The sequence below is a fragment of the Puma concolor genome, chromosome E1, assembly GCF_028749965.1.
Source record: "Puma concolor isolate L17-30 chromosome E1, mPumCon1.1.hap2, whole genome shotgun sequence".
NCBI lineage: Eukaryota > Metazoa > Chordata > Mammalia > Carnivora > Felidae > Puma > Puma concolor.
The window spans coordinates 47360747-47387318 of record NC_141680.1 but is presented as its reverse complement, the minus strand read 5'-3'; the positions used below and the strand labels follow the sequence as shown (position 1 = coordinate 47387318).

Genomic DNA, 26572 nt, shown 5'->3' with positions numbered 1-26572 from the left:
AAGTTCTTTATATTTTTTGGATATTAACCCCTTATTGGATATATCATTTGCAAATATCTTCTCCCATTCAGTAGGTTGCCTTTTTGTTTTGTTGATAGTTTCCACCACTGTGCAAAAAGGCTTTTATTTTGAGGTAGTCCCAATAGTTTACTTTTGCTTTTGTTTCCCTTGTGTTAGAAGACATATCTAGAAAAATGTTGCTACAGCTGATATCAAAGAGATTACTGCTTGTGTTCTCTTCTAGGACTTTTATGGTTTCAGGTCTCACAGTTAGGTTTTTAATACATTTTGAATTTATTTTTGTGTATGGTATTAAAGAGTGGTCCAGTTTCATTATTTTATATGTAGCTGTCTAGTTTTCCGGACAAATGGTCCAACAATACCATTTGTTGAAGAAACTCTCTATTCTCTATTGTATATTCTTGCCTCTTTTGTCATAGATTAATTGACCATATCATCACGGGGTTATTACTGGGCTCTCTATTCTGTTCCTTTGATCTCTGTGTCTGTTTTTATGCCAGCACCATACTGTTTTGATTAGTATGGCTTTGAAGTAGATCTTGAAATACGGATTGTGACATCTCCAACTTTGTTTTCCTTTCTCAAGATTACTTTGGCTATTTGGGGTCTTTTGCAGTTCCAAACAAATTTTAGGATTATTTTTTCTAGTTTTGTAGAACGCGCTTTTGGTAAATTGCACTGAATTGTAGGTTGCTTTGGATAGTATGGACATTTTAACAATATTTGTTCTTCCAATCCCTACGCATGGAATATCTTTCTATTTGTTTGTTGTGTCATCTTCAAATTCTTTCACCAATGTGTTATAGTTTTCAGAGCACAGATTTTTTTCTCTCTTTGGTTAAATTTATTCCTATTTCATTCTTTTTGGTGCAATTAAAGTTAACAAGAAATTTTGACAAGTTGATGTCTGATGTCCATCCTCATTGCTTGGAACTTTATTTTACCTTTGTGAGGGATTTGGCAGTTTCTTTTGCCTTCACTTACACTGTATGGTGTATCATAGGCAATTCTTTTGTGTATGCATCATTAACAACAGGTAGTATAGATTTTCTACTTGTGGGTTTCTTTCTTTCTTAGGTCCAAAAAGCATTTTGTTGTAGCTTTGCAATAAAATTTTGAAAAACAGAATTGTGGTCTTTCCTCCAATGGTGAGATGTTTTCTTCACTAATCATAAATTTATACTTTGCCACTGTTCCCATGCTTTTCCTGTATACACAACTTTCCCTTCAATTCTTAATGACAGCGCAATTTTCTTGGAGAAGTTTTTAAACAGCAATTAAACTCAACACATGGGGTACCAACAATACACAACTTAAAGTGGTAATGTGTCACAGTGACAGGCTAAAACCAAATTCACAAATGCAGACTCAATGACAAGAATGTAATAACTCTACTATGTGATTGGTAACAATTATAAGATATATCCTGATTCACATGCTAAAATGTGAAAGTATTATTTACATATATATATATTTTAATTTTTTAAATAATGAAATATGAGGCTGATTCTGATTCTGCCACGGCCGTATCAGCTCTCTACAATCTATTTTTCCTGATGATTAGACTAAAAGTCTAAAGAAAACACAAAAAGCAACAACACTAGACTGTAGAAGAGAACCAAAACTTGCAGAAGTGACTGGCAACGGGAGTGAGCCTTCTGTTTTGTTTTTCTCTTTTCCCTAATGGCTTTGTCCTGAGGGTGGGGCCCCAATCACAGAACTGCAAGGCAGAGCAGGAAGCTAAGACTGATAAAAACTCCATCTCTTTGACCAGGGAAACCTGGAAAAGAGGCCCCTTCAGGTTGGAAAATATGGGGTAATTCCAGAGAGGAGAGAACAATGGAGAAAGGGATCCCCTAATTCTGTGTATGAATCTGTAAAAGTCTTGGGCTCACTTTTGAGTTGTGCATGCATGAGACAGATACAAAGAAAGCATTCTTGCAACGGCTTTGAGAACTGAATTAAGATTTAAACCAGGGCCCAAGTCTCAGACTAACCCAAGTGGCACATGCAGACAGACCCACAGCAGTAAAACAGAGCTTTGTAGAATGAACTGAGACTGGAACCATCCAGAGAAATGGGAGATGGAATTTGTGTTCTGAATCTCAGAGTTGATTACCTGCTAAAACAAAACGCACCAGCATTGTTCAATGAATTTTAAAAGGACCCAGAGTCTACACAACAAAATAGTTGACAAAGTTGAGGATACAATTCAGAATTATTTAACATACAAAAAGTTAGGAAAATGAGATCAATTATCAAGTGAAAAGGCAATCAACACATGCCAATCCTTGGATGACTCAAGTGTTAGAATTATCAAAAAAAAAAAAAAAAAAGGCTCTAAAACAAATATTTTGGTCACAGAATCCCTTTACACTGTTAGAAGTTTTTGGAGACTCCAAAGAGCGTCTGATTCTCTTGTATGCTAAATCGTAAAACAAGTGTTAATAAAATTCAAAGGACTGAAATCATGCAAAGTATGCTCGCTGACCACAACAGAGTTAAATTAGAAATGAACAACCAAAGGAAATCCGAGACATTCAAATATTTTGAAATCAAACAACACATTTCAAAGTAATCCATGAGTCAAAGAAGAAATTACAAGAGAAATTAGAATGTATTTTTATCTGAATAAAAATTAAATACATGAGACACAGTGAAGGTGGCGCTTAAAGTAAAATTTATAGCCTTAAATAACTATGTTAGAGAAGAAGAGAGATCTCAAATCCATAATTAAGTCTTTATCTTCATCTAGGAAAGTAAGAGCAAGCCAAACCAAAGACAAGCAGAAGGAAGAAAATAATGAAGATTAGAGAGGATATGAGAACAATGACAGAGAAACTCAATGCAACCAAACATTTAGTCTTCGAAAACATCATCAAAATTGACTAGCCAAGAAAAAAAGAGAGAGGACACAGATGACTAAAATTAGTAATGAGAGAAAGGATTAACCCATTGAACTTAACAGTAATTTAAAGGCTAAAGAGGGAATACTGTGAACAACTTTATGCCAGAAATTAAACAACTTACATGAAATAGATTCCAAAATGGACACAAGCTGCCAAAATGGAATAAAAAAGAAACAGAAAATCTGAATAGTGTTGTAACACACAAGAAAATTAAGCATTGGAAATTTTCTCAGAGAGAAGGGACTATGTCCAGATGGCTTCTTTGGTAAATTATTACAAATAATTAAAGAAATAATATCAGTCCTACATAAATTATTTCAGAAAACAGAAGTGGGAAAAAACACCAATTCATTCTATGAGGCTAGTGCTACCTTAATACGAAAGCTAGACAAAGACATCACAAGACAAACTCCAGTGGTGATGCCTTGTAATGATACTGGGAAGGGATGAGTTTTAGAAGAAAAATCAAGAGCTCAGACTAAGACAAGTTAAGTTACAAGTTATTTGAGCTATCCAAGTGGAGATTGCAAATAGGTAGTAAATAAACCAAATAGAGATCCAAGGAGTGTTTTAGGTTAGGAATATCTATCAGTGATTCATTACCATACAGATAGAATTCAGAGCTCAAAAAGTAGGTAAGATCACTTAGAGAACCCATCAGAGCCTTGAGTTATTTCAACGTTTTGAAAGAAGGTACAGAAAAGTAGAAGAGGGGAAGATAAGATGGGGAGAAAAAAACCCCAACTAGTTTTATGATCAGGTTTACATAGAAATGGATCATTCTGCCCACTGTGTGTAGAGTGGATTTAAAAGTAACAAAATTATAGGCAGAGAGAGAGTTATCTAGCAGTCTAAGAAGAGATAAAAAGAAATAGAAAGAAGGGTAATGATACAGGGCTAAAGAGTAGGAATGGATTTTAAAAATATTTAGGAGTTTAAATAGGCAGCAGCAAGTAATTAAGTGGATAGAGATTTCTGGCAGGGTCAGTGAAGCAGAAAAAAGGATGATCAGTTTAAAAAGATATGGAATATATTAGATTACAAATTTTATCCTTGAACAGCTATTTGGGATGGACTAAATAGAAATGTCTCAGAAGATTTAGAATAAAATAGTTTGAAGACTGGGGAGAAGACTGGAAAGAACATAACTGATGGTTCAAACAGATGGTTAAAAATAGGGGTTCATAAAATCACTCAGGGAGAACACATAAGACAAAAAAGCAAATGGTTCAGATTGGAAGAACTAAGAAATGAAGCGTTAGCCAGCGTATGATCACTTTTAAATTTAATCCGTAGAAGTTTTATTCTACATTCTGACTATTCCTCAGATAAACATTCTGGCTTCTCTGGTTTCTATATGAAAACATGTTGATAACTTTAAATTTCAAAAATGAGGCAGGATTTCTTTTTACTTTAGAATGGGTTCTACTCTAAGATACATTTCCTTTCAGCATCAAATAATAATTTCAAAAATTCTCATATGCACATTCACAGGCAAAGCTCTGCAGAAACGCAGAGAAATAACCACAGTGCTTACCGTTAACTGGTAGGTTATCTGTTAGACTTTGAAGCTCCTCTCCTGTGAGCACGATTCCCATGTTTTCTAGAACAGTATTGACTTTACTTCTTTCAACCTTCCCTCCTTAGGAAAGAGACATAAAGAATGACAAAAAATATTAAAATATGAAAGAACATTAAATACTAGAAATCTATCAGTGCTCTGTTACTATTATATTGAAAATGTTTTTACTATTAATATGAAAAAACTAGGAATAAGGAAAAGTAGAATCCTTTTCAGTACTATTAATATTGCTTTGAAACATGAGTACCAAACTCTATTTTAACATCGTGTTAAAGAGCCTTAAGCTTTGCCTTGATGAAACTATGGACAAGAAATAATTTATGAAGGGATTTTGCAACTTAAGCTAAAGACAACTAATTGAATTTGCAGTAGAGAAGGATTTTGAAAAAAAACTCTCAGTTGCCAAAAAACTTGTACTGCTTTCCACTGGAACTTGACAATTACTTTACGCCTGGTTTATCTATACTGTGAAAACAGTTTATGAACACCGATTTTTTGGTGACTATTTTAAGTTAGAAAACTATTTGTATTAGTTAAAAAGAATAGATAATTATCTTGTAAACTACCTAGCATGGTAGTTTACAGAGGGCTTTAGTTAAAATGTTAAAAATTTAGTTAAAAATGTTCTGAAGCTGAAGCAGGAGCTGAGGCTCAGAGTGCATGGAAAGGAAAATTTATTATTAAAATTGTAAAACAGGAGGCCTAGAGACTAGAAAAACTAGATAGGTAGGGAAAGAGAACTACAGGGAGGCCGACAAGTATCTGGCTATGATTGTCTCATTTTTAAGGTGACGATTTAGTTGATAAAGACACATAGCAAGATGCTATCAAATGGGCAGCATGGTGGACAACTTCCACATTAAATTAAAAAATAATCCTGCTCCCACTCTTCCGGAGGGCCTGGGAATGCGAAGAGGCACTCTTCTTTTGACAGCTGACTCCTCTCAATAGGTACCAAGTGGCAGAGCTTTTAAGTCATTTCTTCATTCTCTTTATGTTCTTCTCTTCTTTTGGACTAAGCACTAGGAGGGAAAGCAAAACCAAACCAAATCCTAGGCACAAGCTGGTACCTTCACCTACATTTTTTTTTTGTCTTAACTGAATCTCACACTAAAACCACATTCTTTTTAGAGGAATTATAATGAACATTAATTTATGATTTGGGTTCTATCAGGAAACAATGTCCAATATTTCTAACAATAGAAACTATTTTTATTTTCTTTGCTTAACTAATTTTCAGACTACCTATCATTCTCTTCATGTTTTGTTTTATCTACCTAGAATTCAATTTACACTTTCAAGATTAAGTTATGAAAAATACAAGAAAATGTGGGACCTACAAAGATTTAAAAAAACTCATCACAAAATACCTCTTTTAAAATAAAGAAACTACATTTAAAAATCAGTTCATAAAAGGATGGCTTGGGTAAAGCTCTAATGATATAAATTAAAATGTTAAATCTCAAACTGCTCATTAACTCACCTTTGAAAGACTTCAGACCATCCAACAATCTATTTTGATAGATCTTCCCAGAAGCTACAATGCAAATCACACTCTATGTCAGACAAAGCATTATATAGATGCTCAGAAACATAATACATATACTTCAGAATTTCAGGGAGAGTTTTCATCTACTGAGTAAATATGTTCTTATTCATCCTCGAATAACAACAAAAAAATGAGACGGGATACAATAGTGACAATTATGCCATTCTAAACCCCTGACAGAACAGTTGACAGTCTCTCTATGCTGGTTTCTTTATCCTTTGATTTCTCTTGTCCAATTCTTCTAAAATTCTCTCCCCTAATCACATTCCTTCATTTTTTTTTCTAATAGTTTTGTCATTGGCTAGAGGGCATGACATGACAGCATTTATTTTGCCCCTGGTGGCCTGGGTTATATATATAGAGAGAGATATATAGATTGATAGATATAACTTAAAATCTGCCTTTTCTAATTACTTTAAATATATATATATTTTAAATGCTAGAAGAGAAATTTAAAAAAAATTAAGTTTATATATTTAGAGAGAGAGAGAGAGAGTGAGTGGGAGATGGGCGGAGAGAGCTAGGGAGAAAGAGAGAAAGAATCTCAAGCAGGCTCCATGCTGCCAGCACAGAGCCTGGCGCAGGGCTCAGTCTCACGAACTGTGAGATCATGACCTGAGCCAAAATCAAGAGTTGCACGTTCAACCGACTGAGCCACCCAGGCGCCTCTAAAGAGAACTTTTAAAACTTCTCCCATGGTACCATAAAGCTAAGTATTCTAGAAGGCTACTAAAGTATCTTTATGGCTTACCATCAACTGGAAGCTTCTTTAGCAGCCTCTTTTGTTCTTTATCTGTTAGCTCAATACCCATGTTCCTCACAAAATCTGACAGATGTTGTACATTAATATTTTTCCTTTGAAAATATGAAACGTGATCATTCAAGAATTTTATAGAATAATTATTTCAAGTAATAATTTAATAGTGTTAAGCATGTTTCTTCCTAACTTGAGCAAGTTCAAAGATATAATAAGATATATACATCCATACAGAATTGAGAAGGGTCATATATCAAATTTGCTTAAAAATACTGAAAAGTGATATAAATAAATAGGAGGAGAGGGAAGATGGCGGCATAGGAGGACGCTGGGCTCACCGCGCGTCCTGCTGATCACTTAGATTCCACCTACACCCGCCTAAATAACCCAGAAAACCACCAGAGGATTAGCAGAACGGAGTCGCCGGAGCCAAGCGCAGACGAGAGGCCCACGGAAGAGGGTAGGAAGGGCGGCGAGGCGGTGCGCGCTCCACGGACTGGCGGGAGGGAGCCGGGGCGGAGGGGCGGCTCGCCGGCCAAGCAGAGCCCCCGAGTCTGGCTTGCAAAAAGCGGAGGGGCCTGACGGACTGTGTTCCGACAGCAAGCGCGACTTAGCGTCTGGGAGGTCATAAGTTAACAGCTCTGCTCAGAAAGCGGGAAGGCTGGAGGACAAAGGGAAGGAGAGCTGCTGAGCCCCCGGACGACAGAGCTCAGTTTGGTGGGGAACATAGGCGCTCGCCAGCGCCATCTCCCCCGCCCATCCCCCAGCCAAAATCCCAAAGAGAACCAGTTCCTGCCAGGGAACTTGCTGGCTCCGCGCAAACACCCAACTCTGCGCTTCTGCGGAGCCAAACCTCCGGCAGCGGATCTGACTCCCTCCTGCTGCCACAGGGCCCCTCCTGAAGTGGATCACCTAAGGAGAAGCAAGCTAAGCCTGCCCCTCCTGCCCCTGTGCACCTTGCCTACCCACCCCAGCTAAGGCGCCAGATCCCCAGCATCACAAGCCTGGCAGTGTGCAAGTAGTCCAGACAGGCCACCCCACCCCACAGGGAATCCCGACCCTAGGAGAGGGGAAGAGAAGGCACACACCAGTCTGACTGTGGACACAGCGGTGGGCTGGGGGCAGACATCAGGTCTGACTGCGGCTCCGCCCACCAACTCCAGTTATACACCACAGCACAGGGGAAGTGCCCTGCAGGTCCTCACCACGCCAGGGACTATCCAAAATGACCAAGCAGAAGAATTCCCCTCAGAAGAATCTCCAGGAAATAACAACAGCTAATGAGCTGATCAAAAAGGATTTAAATAATATAACAGAAAGTGAATTTAGAATAATAGTCATATAATTAATTGCTGGGCTTGAAAACAGTATAGCTGACAGCAGAGAATCTCTTGCTACAGAGATCAAGGGACTAAGGAACAGTCACGAGGAGCTGAAAAACGCTTTAAACGAAATGCATAACAAAATGGAAACCACCACGGCTCGGATTGAAGAGGCAGAGGAGAGAATAGGTGAACTAGAAGATAAAATTATGGAAAAAGAAGAAGCTGAGAAAAAGAGAGATAAAAAAATCCAGGAGTATGAGGGGAAAATTAGAGAACTAAGTGATACACTAAAAAGAAATAATCTACGCATAATTTGTATCCCAGAGGAGGAAGAGAGAGGGAAAGGTGCTGAAGGGGTACTTGAAGAAATAATAGCTGAGAACTTCCCTGAAGTGGGGAAGGAAAAAGGCATTGAAATCCAAGAGGCACAGAGAACTCCCTTCAGACGTAACTTGAATCGATCTTCTGCACGACATATCATAGCGAAACTGGCAAAATACAAGGATAAAGAGAAAATTCTGAAAGCAGCAAGGGGTAAACGTGCCCTCACATATAAAGGGAGACCTATAAGACTCGTGACTGATCTCTCTTTTGAAACTTGGCAGGCCAGAAAGAATTGGCACGAGATTTTCAGTGTGCTACACAGAAAAAATATGCAGCCGAGAATCCTTTATCCAGCAAGTCTGTCATTTAGAATAGAAGGAGAGATAAAGGTCTTCCCAAACAAACAAAAACTGAAGGAATTTGTCACCACTAAACCAGCCCTACAAGAGATCCTAAGGGGGACCCTGTGAGACAAAGTACCAGAGACATCACTACAAGCATAAAACATACAGACATCACAATGACTCTAAACCCATATCTTTCTATAATAACACTGAATGTAAATGGATTAAATGCGCCAACCAAAAGACATAGGGTATCAGAATGGATAAAAAAACAAGACCCATCTATTTGCTGTCTACAAGAGACTCACTTTAGACCTGAGGACACCTTTAGATTGAGAGTGAGGGGATGGAGATCTATTTATCATGCTACTGGAAGCCAAAAGAAAGCTGGAGTAGCCATACTTATATCAGACAAACTAGACTTTAAATTAAAGGCTGTAACAAGAGATGAAGAAGGACATTATATAATAGTGACAGGGTCTATCCATCAGGAAGAGCTAACAATTATAAATGTCTATGCACCGAATACAGGAGCCCCCAAATACATAAAACAATTACTCATAAACATAAGCAACCTTATTGAGAAGAATGTGGTAATTGCAGGGGACTTTAACACCCCACTTACAGAAATGGATAGATCATCTAGACACACGGGTCAATAAAGAAACAAGGGCCCTGAATGATACATTGGATCAGATGGACTTGACAGATATATTTAGAACTCTGCATCCCAAAGCAACAGAATATACTTTCTTCTCGAGTGCACATGGAACATTCTCCAAGATAGATCATATACTGGGTCACAAAACAGCCCTTCATAAGTTTACAAGAATTGAAATCATACCATGCATACTTTCAGACCACAATGCTATGAAGCTTGAAATCAACCACAGAAAAAAGTCTGGAAAACCTCCAAAAGCATGGAGGTTAAAGAACACCCTACTAACGAATGAGTGGGTCAACCAGGCAATTAGAGAAGAAATTAAAAAATATATGGAAACAAACGAAAATGAAAATACAACAATCCAAACGCTTTGGGACGCAGCGAAGGCAGTCCTGAGAGGAAAATACATTGCAATCCAGGCCTATCTCAAGAAACAAGAAAAATCCCAAATACAAAATCTAACAGCACACCTAAAGGAAATAGAAGCAGAACAGCAAAGGCAGCCTAAACCCAGCAGAAGAAGAGAAATAATAAAGATCAGAGCAGAAATAAACAATATAGAATCTAAAAAAACTGTAGAGCAGATCAATGAAACCAAGAGTTGGTTTTTTGAAAAAATAAACAAAATTGACAAACCTCTAGCCAGGCTTCTCAAAAAGAAAAGGGAGATGACCCAAATAGATAAAATCATGAATGAAAATGGAATTATTACAACCAATCCCTCAGAGATACAAACAATTATAAGGGAATACTATGAAAAATTATATGCCAACAAATTGGACAACCTGGAAGAAATGGACAAATTCCTGAACACCCACACTCTTCCAAAACTCAATCAGGAGGAAATAGAAAGCTTGAACAGACCCATAACCAGCAAAGAAATTGAATCGGTTATCAAAAATCTCCCAACAAATAAGAGTCCAGGACCAGATGGCTTCCCAGGGGAGTTCTACCAGACGTTTAAAGCAGAGATAATACCTATCCTTCTCAAGCTATTCCAAGAAATAGAAAGGGAAGGAAAACTTGCAGACTCATTCTATGAAGCCAGTATTACTTTGATTCCTAAACCAGACAGAGACCCAGTAAAAAAAGAGAACTACAGGCCAATATCCCTGATGAATATGGATGCAAAAATTCTCAATAAGAGACTAGCAAATCGAATTCAACAGCATATAAAAAGAATTATTTACCATGATCAAGTGGGATTCATTCCTGGGATGCAGGGCTGGTTCAACATTCGCAAATCAATCAACGTGATACATCACATTAACAAAAAAAGAGAGAAAAACCATATGATCCTGTCAATCGATGCAGAAAAGGCCTTTGACAAAATCCAGCACCCTTTCTTAATAAAAACCCTTGAGAAAGTCGGGATAGAAGGAACATACTTAAAGATCATAAAAGCCATTTATGAAAAGCCCACAGCTAACATCATCCTCAACGGGGAAAAACTGAGAGCTTTTTCCCTGAGATCAGGAACACGACAGGGATGCCCACTCTCACCGCTGTTGTTTAACATAGTGCTGGAAGTTCTAGCATCAGCAATCAGACAACAAAAGGAAATCAAAGGCATCAAAATTGGCAAAGATGAAGTCAAGCTTTCGCCTTTTGCAGATGACATGATATTATACATGGAAAATCCGATAGACTCCACCAAAAGTCTGCTAGAACTGATACATGAATTCAGCAAAGTTGCAGGATACAAAATCAATGTACAGAAATCAGTTGCATTCTTATACACTAACAATGAAGCAACAGAAAGACAAATAAAGAAACTGATCCCATTCACAATTGCACCAAGAAGCATAAAATACCTAGGAATAAATCTAACCAAAGATGTAAAGGATCTGTATGCTGAAAACTATAGAAAGCTTATGAAGGTAATTGAAGAAGATTTAAAGAAATGGAAAGACATTCCCTGCTCATGGATTGGAAGAATAAATATTGTCAAAATGTCAATACTACCCAAAGCTATCTACACATTCAATGCAATCCCAATCAAAATTGCACCAGCATTCTTCTCGAAACTAGAACAAGCAATCCTAAAATTCATATGGAACCACAAAAGGCCCCGAATAGCCAAAGTAATCTTGAAGAAGAAGACCAAAGCAGGAGGCATCACAATCCCAGACTTTAGCCTCTACTACAAAGCTGCCATCATCAAGACAGCATGGTATTGGCACAAAAACAGACACATAGACCAATGGAATAGAATAGAAACCCCAGAACTAGACCCACAAACGTATGGCCAACTCATCTTTGACAAAGCAGGAAAGAACATCCAATGGAAAAAAGACAGTCTCTTTAACAAATGGTGCTGGGAGAACTGGACAGCAACATGCAGAAGGTTGAAACTAGACCACTTTCTCACACCATTCACAAAAATAAACTCAAAATGGATAAAGGACCTGAATGTGAGACAGGAAACCATCAAAACCTTAGAGGAGAAAGCAGGAAAAGACCTCTCTGACCTCAGCCGTAGCAATCTCTTACTCGACACATCCCCAAAGGCAAGGGAATTAAAAGCAAAAGTGAATTCCTGGGACCTTATGAAGATAAAAAGCTTCTGCACAGCAAAGGAAACAACCAACAAAACTAAAAGGCAACCATCGGAATGGGAAAAGATATTTGCAAATGACATATCGGACAAAGGGCTAGTACCCAAAATCTATAAAGAGCTCACCAAACTCCACACCCGAAAAACAAATAACCCAGTGAAGAAATGGGCAGAAAACATGAATAGACACTTCTCTAAAGAAGACATCCGGATGGCCAACAGGCACATGAAAAGATGTTCAGCGTCGCTCCTTATCAGGGAAATACAAATCAAAACCACACTCAGGTATCACCTCACGCCAGTCAGAGTGGCCAAAATGAACAAATCAGGAGACTATAGATGCTGGAGAGGATGTGGAGAAACGGGAACCCTCTTGCACTGTTGGTGGGAATGCAAATTGGTGCAGCCACTCTGGAAAGCAGTGTGGAGGTTCCTCAGAAAATTAAAAATAGACCTACCCTATGACCCAGCAATAGCACTGCTAGGAATTTATCCAAGGGACACAGGAGTACTGATGCATAGGGGCACTTGTACCCCAATGTTCATAGCAGCACTCTCAACAATAGCCAAATTATGGAAAGAGCCTAAATGTCCATCAACTGATGAATGGATAAAGAAATTGTGGTTTATATACACAATGGAGTACTACGTGGCAATGAGAAAAAATGAAATATGGCCTTTTGTAGCAACGTGGATGGAACTGGAGAGTGTGATGCTAAGTGAAATAAGCCATACAGAGAAAGACAGATACCATATGGTTTCACTCTTATGTGGATCCTGAGAAACTTAACAGGAACCCATGGGGGAGGGGAAGGAAAAAAAAAAAAAGAGGTTAGAGTGGGAGAGAGCCAAAGCATAAGAGACTGTTGAGAACTGAGAACAAACTAAGGGTTGATGGGGGGTGGGAGGGAGGAGAGGGTGGGTGATGGGTACTGAGGAGGGCACCTTTTGGGATGAGCACTGGGTGTTGTATGGAAACCAATTTGACAATAAATTTCATATATAAATAAAAAAAAATACTGAAAAGTATGATTTCTTAATCTGACAAGAAGTCAAAGTAGAAGAGAATAGATTTTACCTAAATAACTGTCTGATTAATGAAATATCAACATCAATTCATTTATACATCTTATCAGAGAATACTATATATTTTAAATTTTTTTCTGAAATACGTTATTTTTCTCTTGATACTGACAATAAATAGGTTTTTTAATGAATATAATCTATTGTCAAATTGGCTTACGTACAACACCCAGTGCTCATCCCAGCAAGTGCCCTCCTCAATGCCCATCACCCACTTTCCCCTCTCCCCCACCCCTTCATCCACCCTTAGTTTGCTCTCTGTATTTAAGAGTCTCTTGTGGTTTGCTTCCCTCTCTCTCTGTTTGTAACTATTTTCTTCCCTTCCCTCCCCCCATCATCTTCTGTTCAGTTTCTCAAGATCCACATATGAGTGAAAACATATGATACCTGTCCTCCTCTGACTTATTTCACTCAGCATAATTCTTTCCAGTTCCAAGAATGGAAAAAAAAAAAAGCTTTATTTTGCTGTTGCTTGATATACTCTGATTTGGGAATCTATTAATAATGTTGAAGTGAGTATTATTAGTATAAAAACTCCAGAAAGTTCAGAAGTTATTAGTAAGTTATAGGCTTTTAATTACTATATATAAAGGTAAACCGTGGGACATTAGGAGCAAATGTTTCATTAGAAAAGGTTGAAAGCTACAATTTACAAATCAGCAATAGAATGGTAAAAAATATTATTTAAAACTATACTACTACATAAAGTCTGCAGATCTTGGTTTTATATAACTTCCCACTGACCTGTAAAAGCTTTTAATCCACTACACAACTTTTTCATTGTAGTTCTCCCATATACTGTAAGAAGAAATGCAAATAATAAAAAGAGACAGTGAAACACACAAATAATAGGAGAGGAAAATACTCCAGCAACACTTCCGTACTAATAATATTCTCTACTTTTACCCACTTCTTGAGAATGAGTGTAAAGAAGTTAAATATGAAAAATATAATGTCAACAATACAACTATACTTAATTCTTCCATAAAAAATCAAACCTACAATAGTCAAGGGATAAGAGTCAAAAGCCACTTACTGTCCCGGGTCTACTTTTTAGCTCTAAGACTTTGAAGAACTTTCTTATTTCTATCAGGCCATGACAACGGGTTTATGTTTGGTACATGCTATTCAAAAATGTTTAAACTTGGGTTTCAGCAGTGATTTTCTCAGGTAATGTGTTCTCATTCAATATTCCCTGATGTTTTAACAGACCCAGAAAGATTTATTTCCTCCATTTGGATTACAAGATAAATTATTAAGCACTTTGAAGACAAATCCTTTATATTAGCAATTGGGGGGGGCAGTTATCACACTGATAGACTAACAGATTTTATTTCCAATTTAATATTTTTTTTGAAAATTTTATTTGGGTAATTGTAGATGCATATGAAGTTAGTAGAAAAAAATAGAGAGAGATGCCTTGTACATTTTTGTCCAGCTTCCCTTAATGATAAGACTTACAAAGCCATAGAATAATACCAAAAACAGAATACTGGCATTGATACAATCCACCGATGTTATTTAGATTTCCTTAGTGTTACTTGTACTCATGTGTATGTCTCTGTATTATTAAATTCCAGACAATTTTACTACCTGTGTAGGTTCACGTATGCACTGCCACAGTCAAGATACTGAACAGTTCCAGTCCCACAAGGACCCTATTATAACCACATCCACCTCCTTCTGCCTCCACCAATCCCCTATCTCTAAATCCAGGCAAGCTCTAATCTGTCCTCCATTTCTAAAATTTTGTTATTTCAAAAATGATATGTAAAGATCTTACAGTATGTAAGCTCTGAGGTTGGCTTTTTTAGCTCTGGATAACTATCTGGAAATTTGTCCAAGATGTTGCATGAATCAGATAGTGTACTTTTACTGATGAATAATAGTATTCTATAATATGTATGTACCACAAGTTTGTTTAGCCATTTACCTGTTGAAGGAGACTTGGGCTGATTCCAGTTTTTGGCTCTTACGTTCATGTACAGATTTTGTGCGAACCTAAGTTTCAAAGGTGTAATTGCTACGGTAGCTCTATGCTTAGTTTTGTAAGAAACTGGTATTTTTTTCTATAGTGATTGTATCACTACATTCCCACTACCAAGTATGAGTGGTCCGGTTTCTCAAGCATCCTCATCAACATTTGGTGTTGTCATTATTTTTTATTTTAGCTATTCTGATAGGTATGCAGTGATATCTCACTGCAGTTTCAAATTGCACTTCCTTAATACCTGATGACGTCAAGCATCTCTTCATGTGTTTATCTGATACCTGTATATCCTCTTTGGTGCAATGTATTTTCATTCATATAGTTTCATATATTTTCCCCATCTTCTTATTGGTTTGTTTGTATTTTATATTGCTGAGGTTTTCTCAAATTAAAAAAAAAAAAACCTTTTAATGTTTATTTTTGAGAGAGAGAGAGAAAGACAGAGCACGAGAGGGGGAGGGGCAGAGATAGAGGAAGACACAGAATCTGAAGCAGGCTCCAGGCTCTGAGCGGTCAGCACAGAGCCCAAGACAAGGCTCAGCCAAAGTCAGATGCTCAACTGACTGAACCACCAGATGCCCCTATATTGCTGAGTTTTGCGTGTTCTTTAAATGCCATAGATGCTGCTTCTTTGTCAGATGTATCATTTGCAAATATTTTCTCCCAGACGGTAGGTTGTCTTCCACCATCTCCACACAGCTTTCCAGAATAAAAGCTTTTAATTTTAATGAAGTACAATTTATCAATTTTTTCCTTTTGTGAATCATGCTTTTCGCATAATATGTTTCTAAATCAATTTATTCTTACTAGGCAGCATAAGCATAAATTACATAACTCAAATGTTACCAATAAGAATACAGTGAAAAATATATCTCCTTTATAAACATCTCCATTGTCAGAATTCTCTTCCTTCTAAGGAACAAACATTGACATTTTTTGTGTATCTTTTTTAGAGATATTCTATGCATATATTTGTATATAAGAATAGAGCTGACTGGTTCTTTTGATGGCTCCATATATTAAATTGACTAGATGTTCTGTAATTATGGAATCAATTTTAAAATGCATCAAAATGGGTATAAATTGCTTTTCCTTGCATTTTCAGATACATTGTTTTAAGAGAATATCTTGTTTGTTCAAATATTCTCTTCCCCTCTGTATCAAGTCTGTCTTATGGGAGGATTATACTTCTGTTCCCAATGATATCATGCAATTTGCTTTGTCAAATGAAATATTTGAGTCTCTTCTGAGTAGAAACTTTAAGAACAATCACATGGCTCCATCATCTCTCTTTTTCCTGTTACAAAAGTGACACTGTCCAGACAGGGACTGTTCTTGCATCCTATGTCCTATAGTAGAGAACAGATGGACAGCCAACCTATGGGCAGTGTTTAATATTGAGTGTCATGCAAAAAAACTCTGTTGCCACTGAGATTTGGGGGTTGTTTGTTGCTACTGCAACATAGCTAGCTGATAATAGGAACTGGAACCACAGGGCGCCTGGGTGGCTCAGTCGGTTGAGCGTCTGACTCTTGGTTTCAGCTCAGGTCATGATCTCACAGTTCATGAGTTCAAGCACAGTGTTGGGCTCTGCACTGACACTGAGGAGCCTCCTTGGGTTTCTCTGTCTCTCTCTCTCTCTGCCTCTTACTCTGCCCCTCCCTTGCTTAGGCCATCTCTGTCTCTCTCAAAATAAAGAAACTTAAAAAAAAAAAGGAACTGGAACCACAAGTGTGTTGCTGTCTTAGCAACAACAAAAGTAGTAGCAAAAACACCAAAACTATGTGGCATTGGCTCTGGTGCTGGAAGTGTTTGGTGAAGAAATTGTTACTGGAGGCTGGAATGAACCCATGCCTTGCAATGGTGTTGGTGAGTTTAGCAATTTCAACAACTTAGAAGGCAGATAATGTACTGAATATGCTTGTACTTTAAAAGAAGAAGCTGGGTGGGGCGCCTGAGTAACTCAGTCATGTAAGCCTCCAATTCTTGGTTTTGGCTCAGGTCATGATCTCACAGTTTGTGGGTTCGAGCCCCACATCGGGCTCCATGCTGAAGCCTGCTTGGGATTCTTTCTCTCCCCCTCTCTGTATCCCTCCTCCACTCCCTCTCTCTCTTTCTCTCAAAAATAAATAAATAAACTTTAAAAAAAAAAAAGAAGAAGATAGGAAATACAGTGTTACTAGAGTATCTGGTTGATATTGGCAGCAACGGACAAGTTACTACAAAAAGAAATGAACCCAGAAAACAACTGGCTGGCTAGCAAGCAAGGATAAAGGAGAACAGAGAGAATCCAGAGATTCAGGGTGCGACATGGCACAAAAAATGAACTAGTTCTCATCTTCTACAAATAGAAGATAACACCTGGAATTTCTTTTAGTGACCAAGGGCATTCAAAACTAAGGCTTCTGGCAAAGACAATATGAAGAGTGTGATCATCATTCCTTTTGTTGAAACCTCTGATTTGATTAACATGGTGCCTAGTAAATCTTCCAAATTTGAAAAAATAATTCAGGAACAAGCATCTTAGGTTGTGCTTCTCCCCAGGGAAGTCTGATAAAACTCAAGGGATCTACAATTAAATCTAATGAGAAGCACATCTCAAAAAGGATTGTAGAACTATTGGCACATTAAGCAAGTCGTAATCAATCAGATAAAAAGTCAACCCTATTTTAGTATAAAACTTAAACTAAAAGGTACTCTGTTCATGACTTAAAGTGGGGTTCCTGCCCTCTACAAATAGGAAGCACACTAAGAAAGTTGCCCCAGCCCCCAAGAAGGGGTTATTCTTCAATGCCTTCTTCAGATGTGAGAAGAAGAATGGAAAAAGGTAGAACTTCTTCAATCCCATAACCAAGATCCAGAAAGAACAATGAGCTGGGAATCTAATCATCATGGTAAGATTTTTCCCAAAGAACTTAAAAATATTTTCAATGCTCACCATCAGTGGGCAGGTTGCATTTGAGATCCTTAATTTCATCTTCTGTGAGTTTCCATCCCATGGTTTTCAAAACTGAATCAAGTTTATTGGCATTAACAACCCCTCCTTAGAAAAGCAAAATGGTCAAGAAATAGCCAAAGGAAAGAAAAATACAGTTTATATATTTAAATAACCTATGGGCCCACATGGCTGTAGTGTAGGTGGAAATATAAAGGGTGTCCCCTGTCAGAAATATTTTTCTTTTGCAAGCAAGGGATCTTTTTCTAAAATTTTTGTTTGGGGATTTTAGTTCTTAGAAATTTCCGTCTGCAGAAAAAAAAAAACAAAACTGAAATCTTGAACTAATTGTCCAGAATGCATTTTATTATAGTCAATTAGCATGCTGTATAGTTTTTGGATTTAAATAACTTAAATAGGCTCATATATAGCATGACAGTTGACTTGTTTTAGCAAATACATCAAATTGTTGACATATACTAATGTTATTTTCAGCAGGAACATCAAGTGTCTATAGTACAAAGCGGGTCAATAATAGATAATAATAGATAATAGCTCTTTAAAAAGAACCTCTTTCTTTAGTGGGATCATGGGGACAGGTTTACAAAGCATAAGCTTTAAAAGGGCCTGCATTACTATTTAATAATTCATAGTAATGAAAAACATTATTTTATCTTCTCACTAATAAGTGGGCTCATTTGTGTTTATTTTATTGATTGTCTCAACGTCTAACCAAATTCCCCAAATATTTTCCCTTTAATTTTACTGTTCTGACACAGACTTTATTTTCTCTTATGTAAAATTTATTTAAATTTCTATATGGAGATAATTTGCTCACAGGTCTATATCAGAAGCTAGGAATGATATCAGTATTTAAGGAGGTTAGTGAAGTTCACAATTGGATAGCTAGGAGATAGTATAATGTGTCTCTTAGAATCATCTGGCTTTGTATTATGCTTCTCACTTACCATTAAGAGACTTCAAACCATCCAGTAACCTATTCTTGTAGACTTTTCCTTTAGCTACGTGGAAACATAAATCAGGTCATACACAAGTAAGTGATGTGGAGATTCACCAAGGCAGCAAGTCATTATTTAATGTAAGGAGGATTTGTAATTTTCTCTAGAAAATTTCCAATTTACTTTCAAATTTTTAAAAATGAAATAGCCACCAATGTATCCACTCTATTCAATTATTGACACTTAAGCATGTTAATCTTGTAATCTTAGTGCTTTTTTTTAAATTCCTTTTCAGCTCTCTAATGTCCTTTTCTGTTCTCTCACCTAGTTAGCACCCAGTGTAACTTAGCACCCAGTGTAACTTTTACAATTCCCCATCTATAGAACCACAACTACAAAAGGTATTTCTTAGCCCTGATGGCAGGTTGTGAATAAAGCAGCAACTGATTTCCAACTAAAAATTAATGGAATTCCTTCTTAAAAAATCTTCTCTTGAAATGTTTTCATTGTAAATAATTTTAAATATATACGAAAGTAGAATAGAAACAATGAATCCCCATATACACTCAGCTTACAGTTACTGATGTTCTACCATTAGATAGCATCCTTTTAAGGTGAAAACGTACCATTCATTTTTTTAAAAAAATTATTTGCATATATAAGTTTATAAATTGAACCATATCACAATGGCTGTACTTTTTCGGTCTTTGTTTTTGTTTAAGTGCCTTTTTCTACTTCTTCCTTCTCAGTCTATGGTGCAGCCACAAGTCCCTAGATGATTCATGTTAACAACCTAGAATATACCTACATATTATCTATCAGTATGTGAAGATACATAATTACATGAGTGAAATCATTCATACTAAGTAGTTTTTGAAAGCATTTTTTCTATGCTATCAGAAAGTATATAGAAGTTCTCATAAACAAAATAAGAAATGTGTGCTTCCTTCAAGACCATATTAATATTTTAAATGCTTACCATTAACTGGCAGGTTTTTTAGGAGCTCTACACATTCCTTATCTGTGACAGTTACTCCCATGTTTTCCAGAACATCTCCTACATCACTGACATCAACCTCTCCCCCTTCAACATAACAAAATGGTCACAGATTAGTAGAGAGAAGGGCCTAACCACAGCCCCGCCAAACCTGTTGACCCTTTACAGCTTCAGCTACAATAGCTGAATGAGCAAACACACACAATATGTTAACTGTTCGCCACTGTCATTAATTGGGGGTAGAAATAGAATTTCTCTCTTACGCTTAGTAAAGTAATAGACATACTGATGCAGTTTATATAATACAAATTAGGACACTGTAGGCATAAGATCCATTTATTTTGTAAGGATATTATCTCTCCCCTAATCTCTTAATGATAACAGAATTTTATCTCTGTGAAAGTTTGCTGTATCATTAGCTATGCTAATTCAAATTTAGGCTTTCAAAATCAAGAATAGTGACTATTCTTGGCAAATATTCCAGAAACTAAGAAATTTGCTACTATAAATTCACACTGAAAAATTAGTGCTAAAATGCAAATGTTCTAATGTGTAATCCTGGGCAACTGTATGCAGATATTCATCAATATAGAAGAAAAATGGGTAGAATAGAATAAAAAAGGGAATGTAAAAATGATGGTTCTACATAAAAATATAAATTAGCTAAAGAATAAAGACATTAGATTTATAGAAACTTCTAATTAACCTGTAATAGTTTCCACTGCTTCCATCAATTTTTTGAGCTCAGTCTTCCCATTAGCTGTAAAAAATATCATAATTTGGCAATATTATAAAAAGATAAAGGAGCTAAATTAAGAAATAGAGATTCTCCCCACAATTTAATCTCACCAGCCAAAAACTTCTATGCAATGGATTGCAAAGAATTCATTCTATGGTAGATAGAGGGTTAACCCAAGAAAGCGTTCTCTGTCTTATGCTTGCAGGAATGTTACAGTAGGCTAAGTATGTTGTTGTTTGGTCTCTGATAGCCCTTCTGATGCAAACGCAAGGTTCTTCCCATGATGTTGAAAACATTTTTCATGTTCTATCTTTTACTAATACTTTTCTTTAGTTATTCCAACTATTAACTTGGAATGGCTGGTTATGTGTTCTCAATCTTTTGTTACCAGCACATGCATAAAGTTTGGGTAAATGTTTCTACCTTTCTATGTTTGGAAAAAAAGAAATCATTAGCTAAAGCTAGAGAGTTACAGCAATATGGCATTGTTCCAATATCAGGAAGGATTGATCAACCCCCTAAGACCAGCTACTTTATTTACTGGGCCAAGTACAAAATGAAAACGTGGGACCCCTTGTTCAAAAATCAGGAAAAAAAACTTTGCTTTTTTTTTTCTTCCACAGTCTTGTTCCCAAACTGTCATGGTGATGTTTTTGTTTTAGTTTTTGTTTATAAGTCAGCTGGTAAATGTTGCACTGTCACAGGCATGGCATCTTCTAGGGTTGAGTGCAGAACCTCACAGGCACCCTGGGTGGTCCCATTACTCAGCATGCACGAGGCTCACTAGCAGCAGACTTCCTTCCTTCCTCCTGCCGCCAGAACCACACATCTGAAAATTGAGTCACGTGTCTCACTTTCCTATGCACTGGTTGCCTCAACTCACTATGGACAGGCGACTCCCAAGAGTAATGCAGCCTTGACATGGGGACACACTAGATACCTGGAAGGGGATGAGGAACAGGCTTGACCCTGCCAGCCCAAAGTGGGGACTGCTGCTGCCATGTCTTGTCACAAGATGCCTTCAGGTACAGGTTGCCAATGCCAGCCCTCCCTGCAACCATGCCCAGGTCCCTGCTAGGGTCAGGGGATGCAGATGTTGCCAGGCATGGTGGTGAAAGGGAGGTTGGCCATACCAGAGGCTGTGGAGTGGTTGACCCAGAATACATCCTGGGGACTAAATGGCAGGGGCAGTCACATGCCTGAGCCAGGGTGCCAAGCCCCAGCCATGCTCTAGTTTCCCATCAGACTTCAATTAGGAAACACAAATTCAAAGATAAAATTGTGAAGACTCTCTTGTGGCACTTGGGCAGCTCAGTCGGTTAAGCGTTAAGCGTCCAACTTCAGCTCAGGTCACGATCTCACGATCCGTGGGTTCGAGCCCCGCATCGGGCTCTGTGCTGACAGCTCGGAGCCTGGAGCCTACTTCAGATTCTGGGTCTCCCTCTCTCTCTGCCCCTCCCCTGCTCACGCTCTGTCTCTCTCAGTCTCCAAAATAAATAAACATTAAAAAATTTAAAAGCAAATTATGAAGACTCTCTTGATGGCCAAATCAGAGCACTAAACCCCAAGCATGGCACTCTTGAGATCACGGCTCTGTCCAACTAACCTCACTGGTTGCACACCACCATTCCCCAAAGCAAAATAAACGAAGGCCTACAATGCCACAAATCTATAAACCAAAAGCCTCAAGAGGATAGCTGACTGCATAAACCATAACCCCTGTTCCTTAGGTCTTTCTAACATTTCTGAGTGATGTTTTAAAACATAATGAGAAGGTAAGTGATTCGACTTGAAGAACGTGAAGCTGGAATGGGCAGGTGACAGAGAAGCCAAGCATGTGCAAGAGAAGCAAAGAAGCCTAAGACTACACCTTTGTTCTGTTAATGAGCCAGTTTCCCCATTGCGGAACTCAAGGCTTGTCTAAGTTGTGGTTGGTTACAGGCTCCTTTAGGCATTAACAGTCCTCAGCTGGGGACAAAGCAAAACTATCTGCTGCAATCTGGTGTTGGGCTTGTTACCTGGAAATATATACTGTTAACCTCAATGAAGATGACTAGGAAACAGTTTTCCTTTATGGATTTATTTTGATTTGATTTCGTTTTATTTTATCTTCTTCAGTTCTAGTCTCACGGAGACTTTTTAGGGAAGGCCTCCTGGGCTTCAAATCACATGGTGCATGTATATTTGAGGCAACTGTCAATGAGTACAAAACAAAACACAAAAAGCAGCTAATTACCTACCAATACTCTGATTTCCTCTCAGAGCATAGAATCATAAATGGAAGTGGATGCCCAGACAGATACTACATCTCTACCGCCCCACCTCCGCCTCACATTTATTTAGGTGCAGCCACGTGACCGGTTCTCCACAGAGGAATGGCTACGGAAATAACGCGTGCACTCTCTCTCCTTCATGCTCTCCTTTCCATTCCATTATTAGATAGAAACGATGACAAGGCCTTAAAAAGGAATCCAAGAGGCAAGGAACCTGGGTCCCTGGATCGCTGAATGGAGAAGAGCCACTGTCCATTACCCAAAGATACTCTCGCCTTGGACTTTCACGGGGGAAAGAATTTAACTTCTGCTGCATTTACCCGGGACATAATTTTAGGTTTGTTTTTAAATAAAAATGTAGTTTACCCTAAATAATACGTGATCTGTTCTTAAATGAAGACTGTTCATCCCTATCTTTGCAAATGCTTCTAATTTCTTTTGGTATACCAAATATCACTAGTTAATATACATTCTCTTACACAAGCTCATAAATGTAAACTCCTAAGGCTCATTATTATCTACAATGCTTACCACTAAGTGGCAGATTTTCTGCCAGAGCTTCACGTTCCTTTTCTGTGAGTTCAATTCCCAGATTTTCCAGAACATTGTCTAGGTTATTGGCTTTAACCATTCCTCCTTAAGAAACAAACAGGAAGAGGGGCGCCTGGGTGGCGCAGTCGGTTGAGCGTCCGACTTCAGCCAGGTCACGATCTCGCGGTCCGTGAGTTCGAGCCCCGCGTCGGGCTCTGGGCTGATGGCTCAGAGCCTGGAGCCTGTTTCCGATTCTGTGTCTCCCTCTCTCTCTGCCCCTCCCCCGTTCATGCTCTGTCTCTCTCTGTCCCAAAAATAAATAAAAAACGTTGGAAAAAAAATTAAAAAAAAAAAAAAACCAAACAGGAAGTAATCATGAAAAAAAATTATGTGATTTCCAAAGATTATATATAATTTTTTTTCTCACATGCATTTTAGTATGATAAAAAAAAAAAAAAACAAGGAAAAAGGTACAACTTATTTGTATTAGTGAACAGGCATATAAGGTTGACTCAGTAAATCACCTAAAATGATGTCAAGAACAACTTAGATAAAATGTTCTGAGGCTGGGGGTGCCTGGCTGGCTTAGTCAGTAGAATGTGTGACTCTTGATCTTGGCGTCGTGAGTTCAGGCCCCACATTGGGCATTTAGCCTACTTAAAAAAATATTCTGAGGTTGAAGCATTACTGGGTGACAGGCTGTGATTATGTGTTTAAAGTTACTATTTGTAGTATTAAGTAATACTCATCTGTTAAAAGAGGGGCCGAAAGAATACCAATGATAGGACTGTCCCCATGGGGAAAACAGAGAGAGTACTGTGCAGGTCTGTCCCCAAAACAAAGCCAAGGTATCAGCTGAGAGGGATAGTTCAAGATTCAGATCATCAATGTTCTGCTATTGCAATATACAAAAAGTATATTAAAGATGAAAAGACTATAAAAACGGATTCAATGCTCTTGAAGAGAAGTGTCATGAACAACACATTCACCACAAAATTCTCCAAGAATGTTGCTGACTGGAATTATTCCAAGTATCTGGGATGTCAGGAGGCCAAGTGCCACCTGCAAGAGGCTTCTCTCATTAAATAGCAGCAAACCTTCTACCCTTTTCCTCTTTCCCTTCCTACTTCCCCTTCTGGTCTCTTTTTCTAAGGACCTACAGGAAGAGGAAGTAAAAAAGCATTTTGGCCACAATACCATGCTTCTTTTCCACATTTGCTGTTGCTGCTATTGTTGTTAACTGGTCTTTAGGAAAGAATGTTTTAGAGAAAATAACTTGAGGGGCGCCTGAGTGGCTCAGTTGGTTGGGCGTCCGACTTCGGCTCAGGTCATGATCTCACAGTTTGTGAGTTCGAGCCCCGCGTCGGGGTCTGAGCTCACAGCTCAGAGCCTGGAGCCTGCTTCCAGTTCTGTGTCTCCCTCTCTCTCTCTGCCCCATCCCCACTCATGCTCTGTCTCTCTCTGCCTTAAAAATAAAATAAATAAATAAATAAATAAATAAATAAATAAATAAATAAATAAAAAAAAGAAAATACCTTGATTTGTGCCATAAAATTATTAAAGATCACTCCAAAATCCTTTGTATTGTTGTTGGGCAAACGCTCAGAAAAACTGCCTATGATATTCTGTATATTATGTGTTGTATAAATTAGATTTCAAATGATTCTTTGGGGGTGCTATTTAGAAATATTCTCCAAGAGTGAATGGATCCCTTGCAATACTATACCATGGGTGATTATGCAAAAGTGTTTAACATAATGAAATAAAAAAATCTAAATATAGGAATGTAGACATGACTCAAAACCTGGTGGTAAGATGTTTGTGTTGATATTTGTGTTGACATTTAGCAGACTTTTCTGCTAATCATGGTTCTTAAATACCTTTTATAGACTTCACACCATCCAACAATCTGTTCTTATACACCTTTCCAGCAGCTATTAAAAAAGAAAAACCATAATTTATATCCAAAGGAAAAGAACATGTACACGCAGTTTTTGGGCAATTGGGTAATTCTAGGAGCAATCTTTTTCCTCTTTCCCTAGGAAATCTGTTCTATCTCCTCATCAAATAAAAATTATTTTAGGAAAAAAATTGTGACAAAAATGTACCCAGTGTTCAGCAACCAAGAAGACTGCTGGGAAGACTATACTGTGCAGGAAAAAAAAAATCACTACTTCTTTGTGTCCCCTCCCCCCTTTTTTTTTAACCTATGTCTCACTTCCCTCAGTTTCCTTCCTATCATGCAGGCCTCTCAGGGGCGTGACTGGGTAGTGTTATTACAACCTGCATCAACTCTGATGGCAATATGGTTATGGTTAAAGAGCTGGGTTGACAGATTGAATCTGTACGTCAGCAAACTTAATTTGTTTTAAAAATTATTTTCAGTACTTTTTAGGAGAAACAAAGAGACAACAATTTAGAACTGCCGACAATGACCCCCCGAAACGAATGTCCCTGGAAAGGCTGTTCTGAGACTTATATGGCTCACCGTCGATAGGCACGGTCTGTCTCAGCCTCACTAGTTCCTTTTCAGGGAGCTCGACCCCCATGGCTCCCAGGACCTTTAGCAGATCGTTGGCATCAATCTTTTTTCCTTTCAAAAGACAGGAACATCAGTGTGTGACAATTTGGAATCTAATGATTCCAGATAATGAAAAAATGATCACCTTCGGCTCGGAAGTAGCGAGCGAGTAAAAGGAAACACATACAACTACACAGAATCACAGGGAGGCCACAAATAGAACAAGGTCCTTAATCTCCTAAAAGGCATACTCTCTTAGTGATGGATCTGTGTGCATCTAATGCAGCAGAGGGTAGATTTGCTTTTAAGATTGGCCAGCAAATTAGAATGATGGAAATCATGGAAATTTATAATTTTGGCAGGGGAACTTAGAATTCTGGGGAGATCCTAAATTATGTGATTTTTCTCTTCATATATGCCTATCAAGGTATGGGATTATTTGAATATTAGTGAGGTAAGTGATATTATTGCTTTATTAAAAACATTTGGGCCAGATTTCTTACCAAGACACA

General features: G+C 37.9%; 1 protein-coding gene across 1 annotated transcript in view; it reads right to left on the bottom strand.

Annotated features, from left to right (window-relative positions):
* LOC147574460 (EF-hand calcium-binding domain-containing protein 13-like) overlaps nucleotides 1-26572 on the bottom strand; it is a 54992-nt gene that overhangs the window by 12849 nt on the left and 15571 nt on the right. The window contains exons 10-19 of the mRNA XM_086685479.1: nucleotides 26028-26132; nucleotides 25420-25473; nucleotides 23540-23644; nucleotides 20703-20756; nucleotides 19979-20083; nucleotides 19009-19062; nucleotides 18044-18148; nucleotides 13860-13913; nucleotides 5996-6049; nucleotides 4468-4572 (exon numbers count right to left, since the gene is read on the bottom strand). Of these exons, the coding sequence (XP_086541605.1) occupies nucleotides 4468-4572; nucleotides 5996-6049; nucleotides 13860-13913; nucleotides 18044-18148; nucleotides 19009-19062; nucleotides 19979-20083; nucleotides 20703-20756; nucleotides 23540-23644; nucleotides 25420-25473; nucleotides 26028-26132 (795 nt within the window). The remainder of the gene's footprint in view (nucleotides 1-4467; nucleotides 4573-5995; nucleotides 6050-13859; nucleotides 13914-18043; nucleotides 18149-19008; nucleotides 19063-19978; nucleotides 20084-20702; nucleotides 20757-23539; nucleotides 23645-25419; nucleotides 25474-26027; nucleotides 26133-26572) is intronic.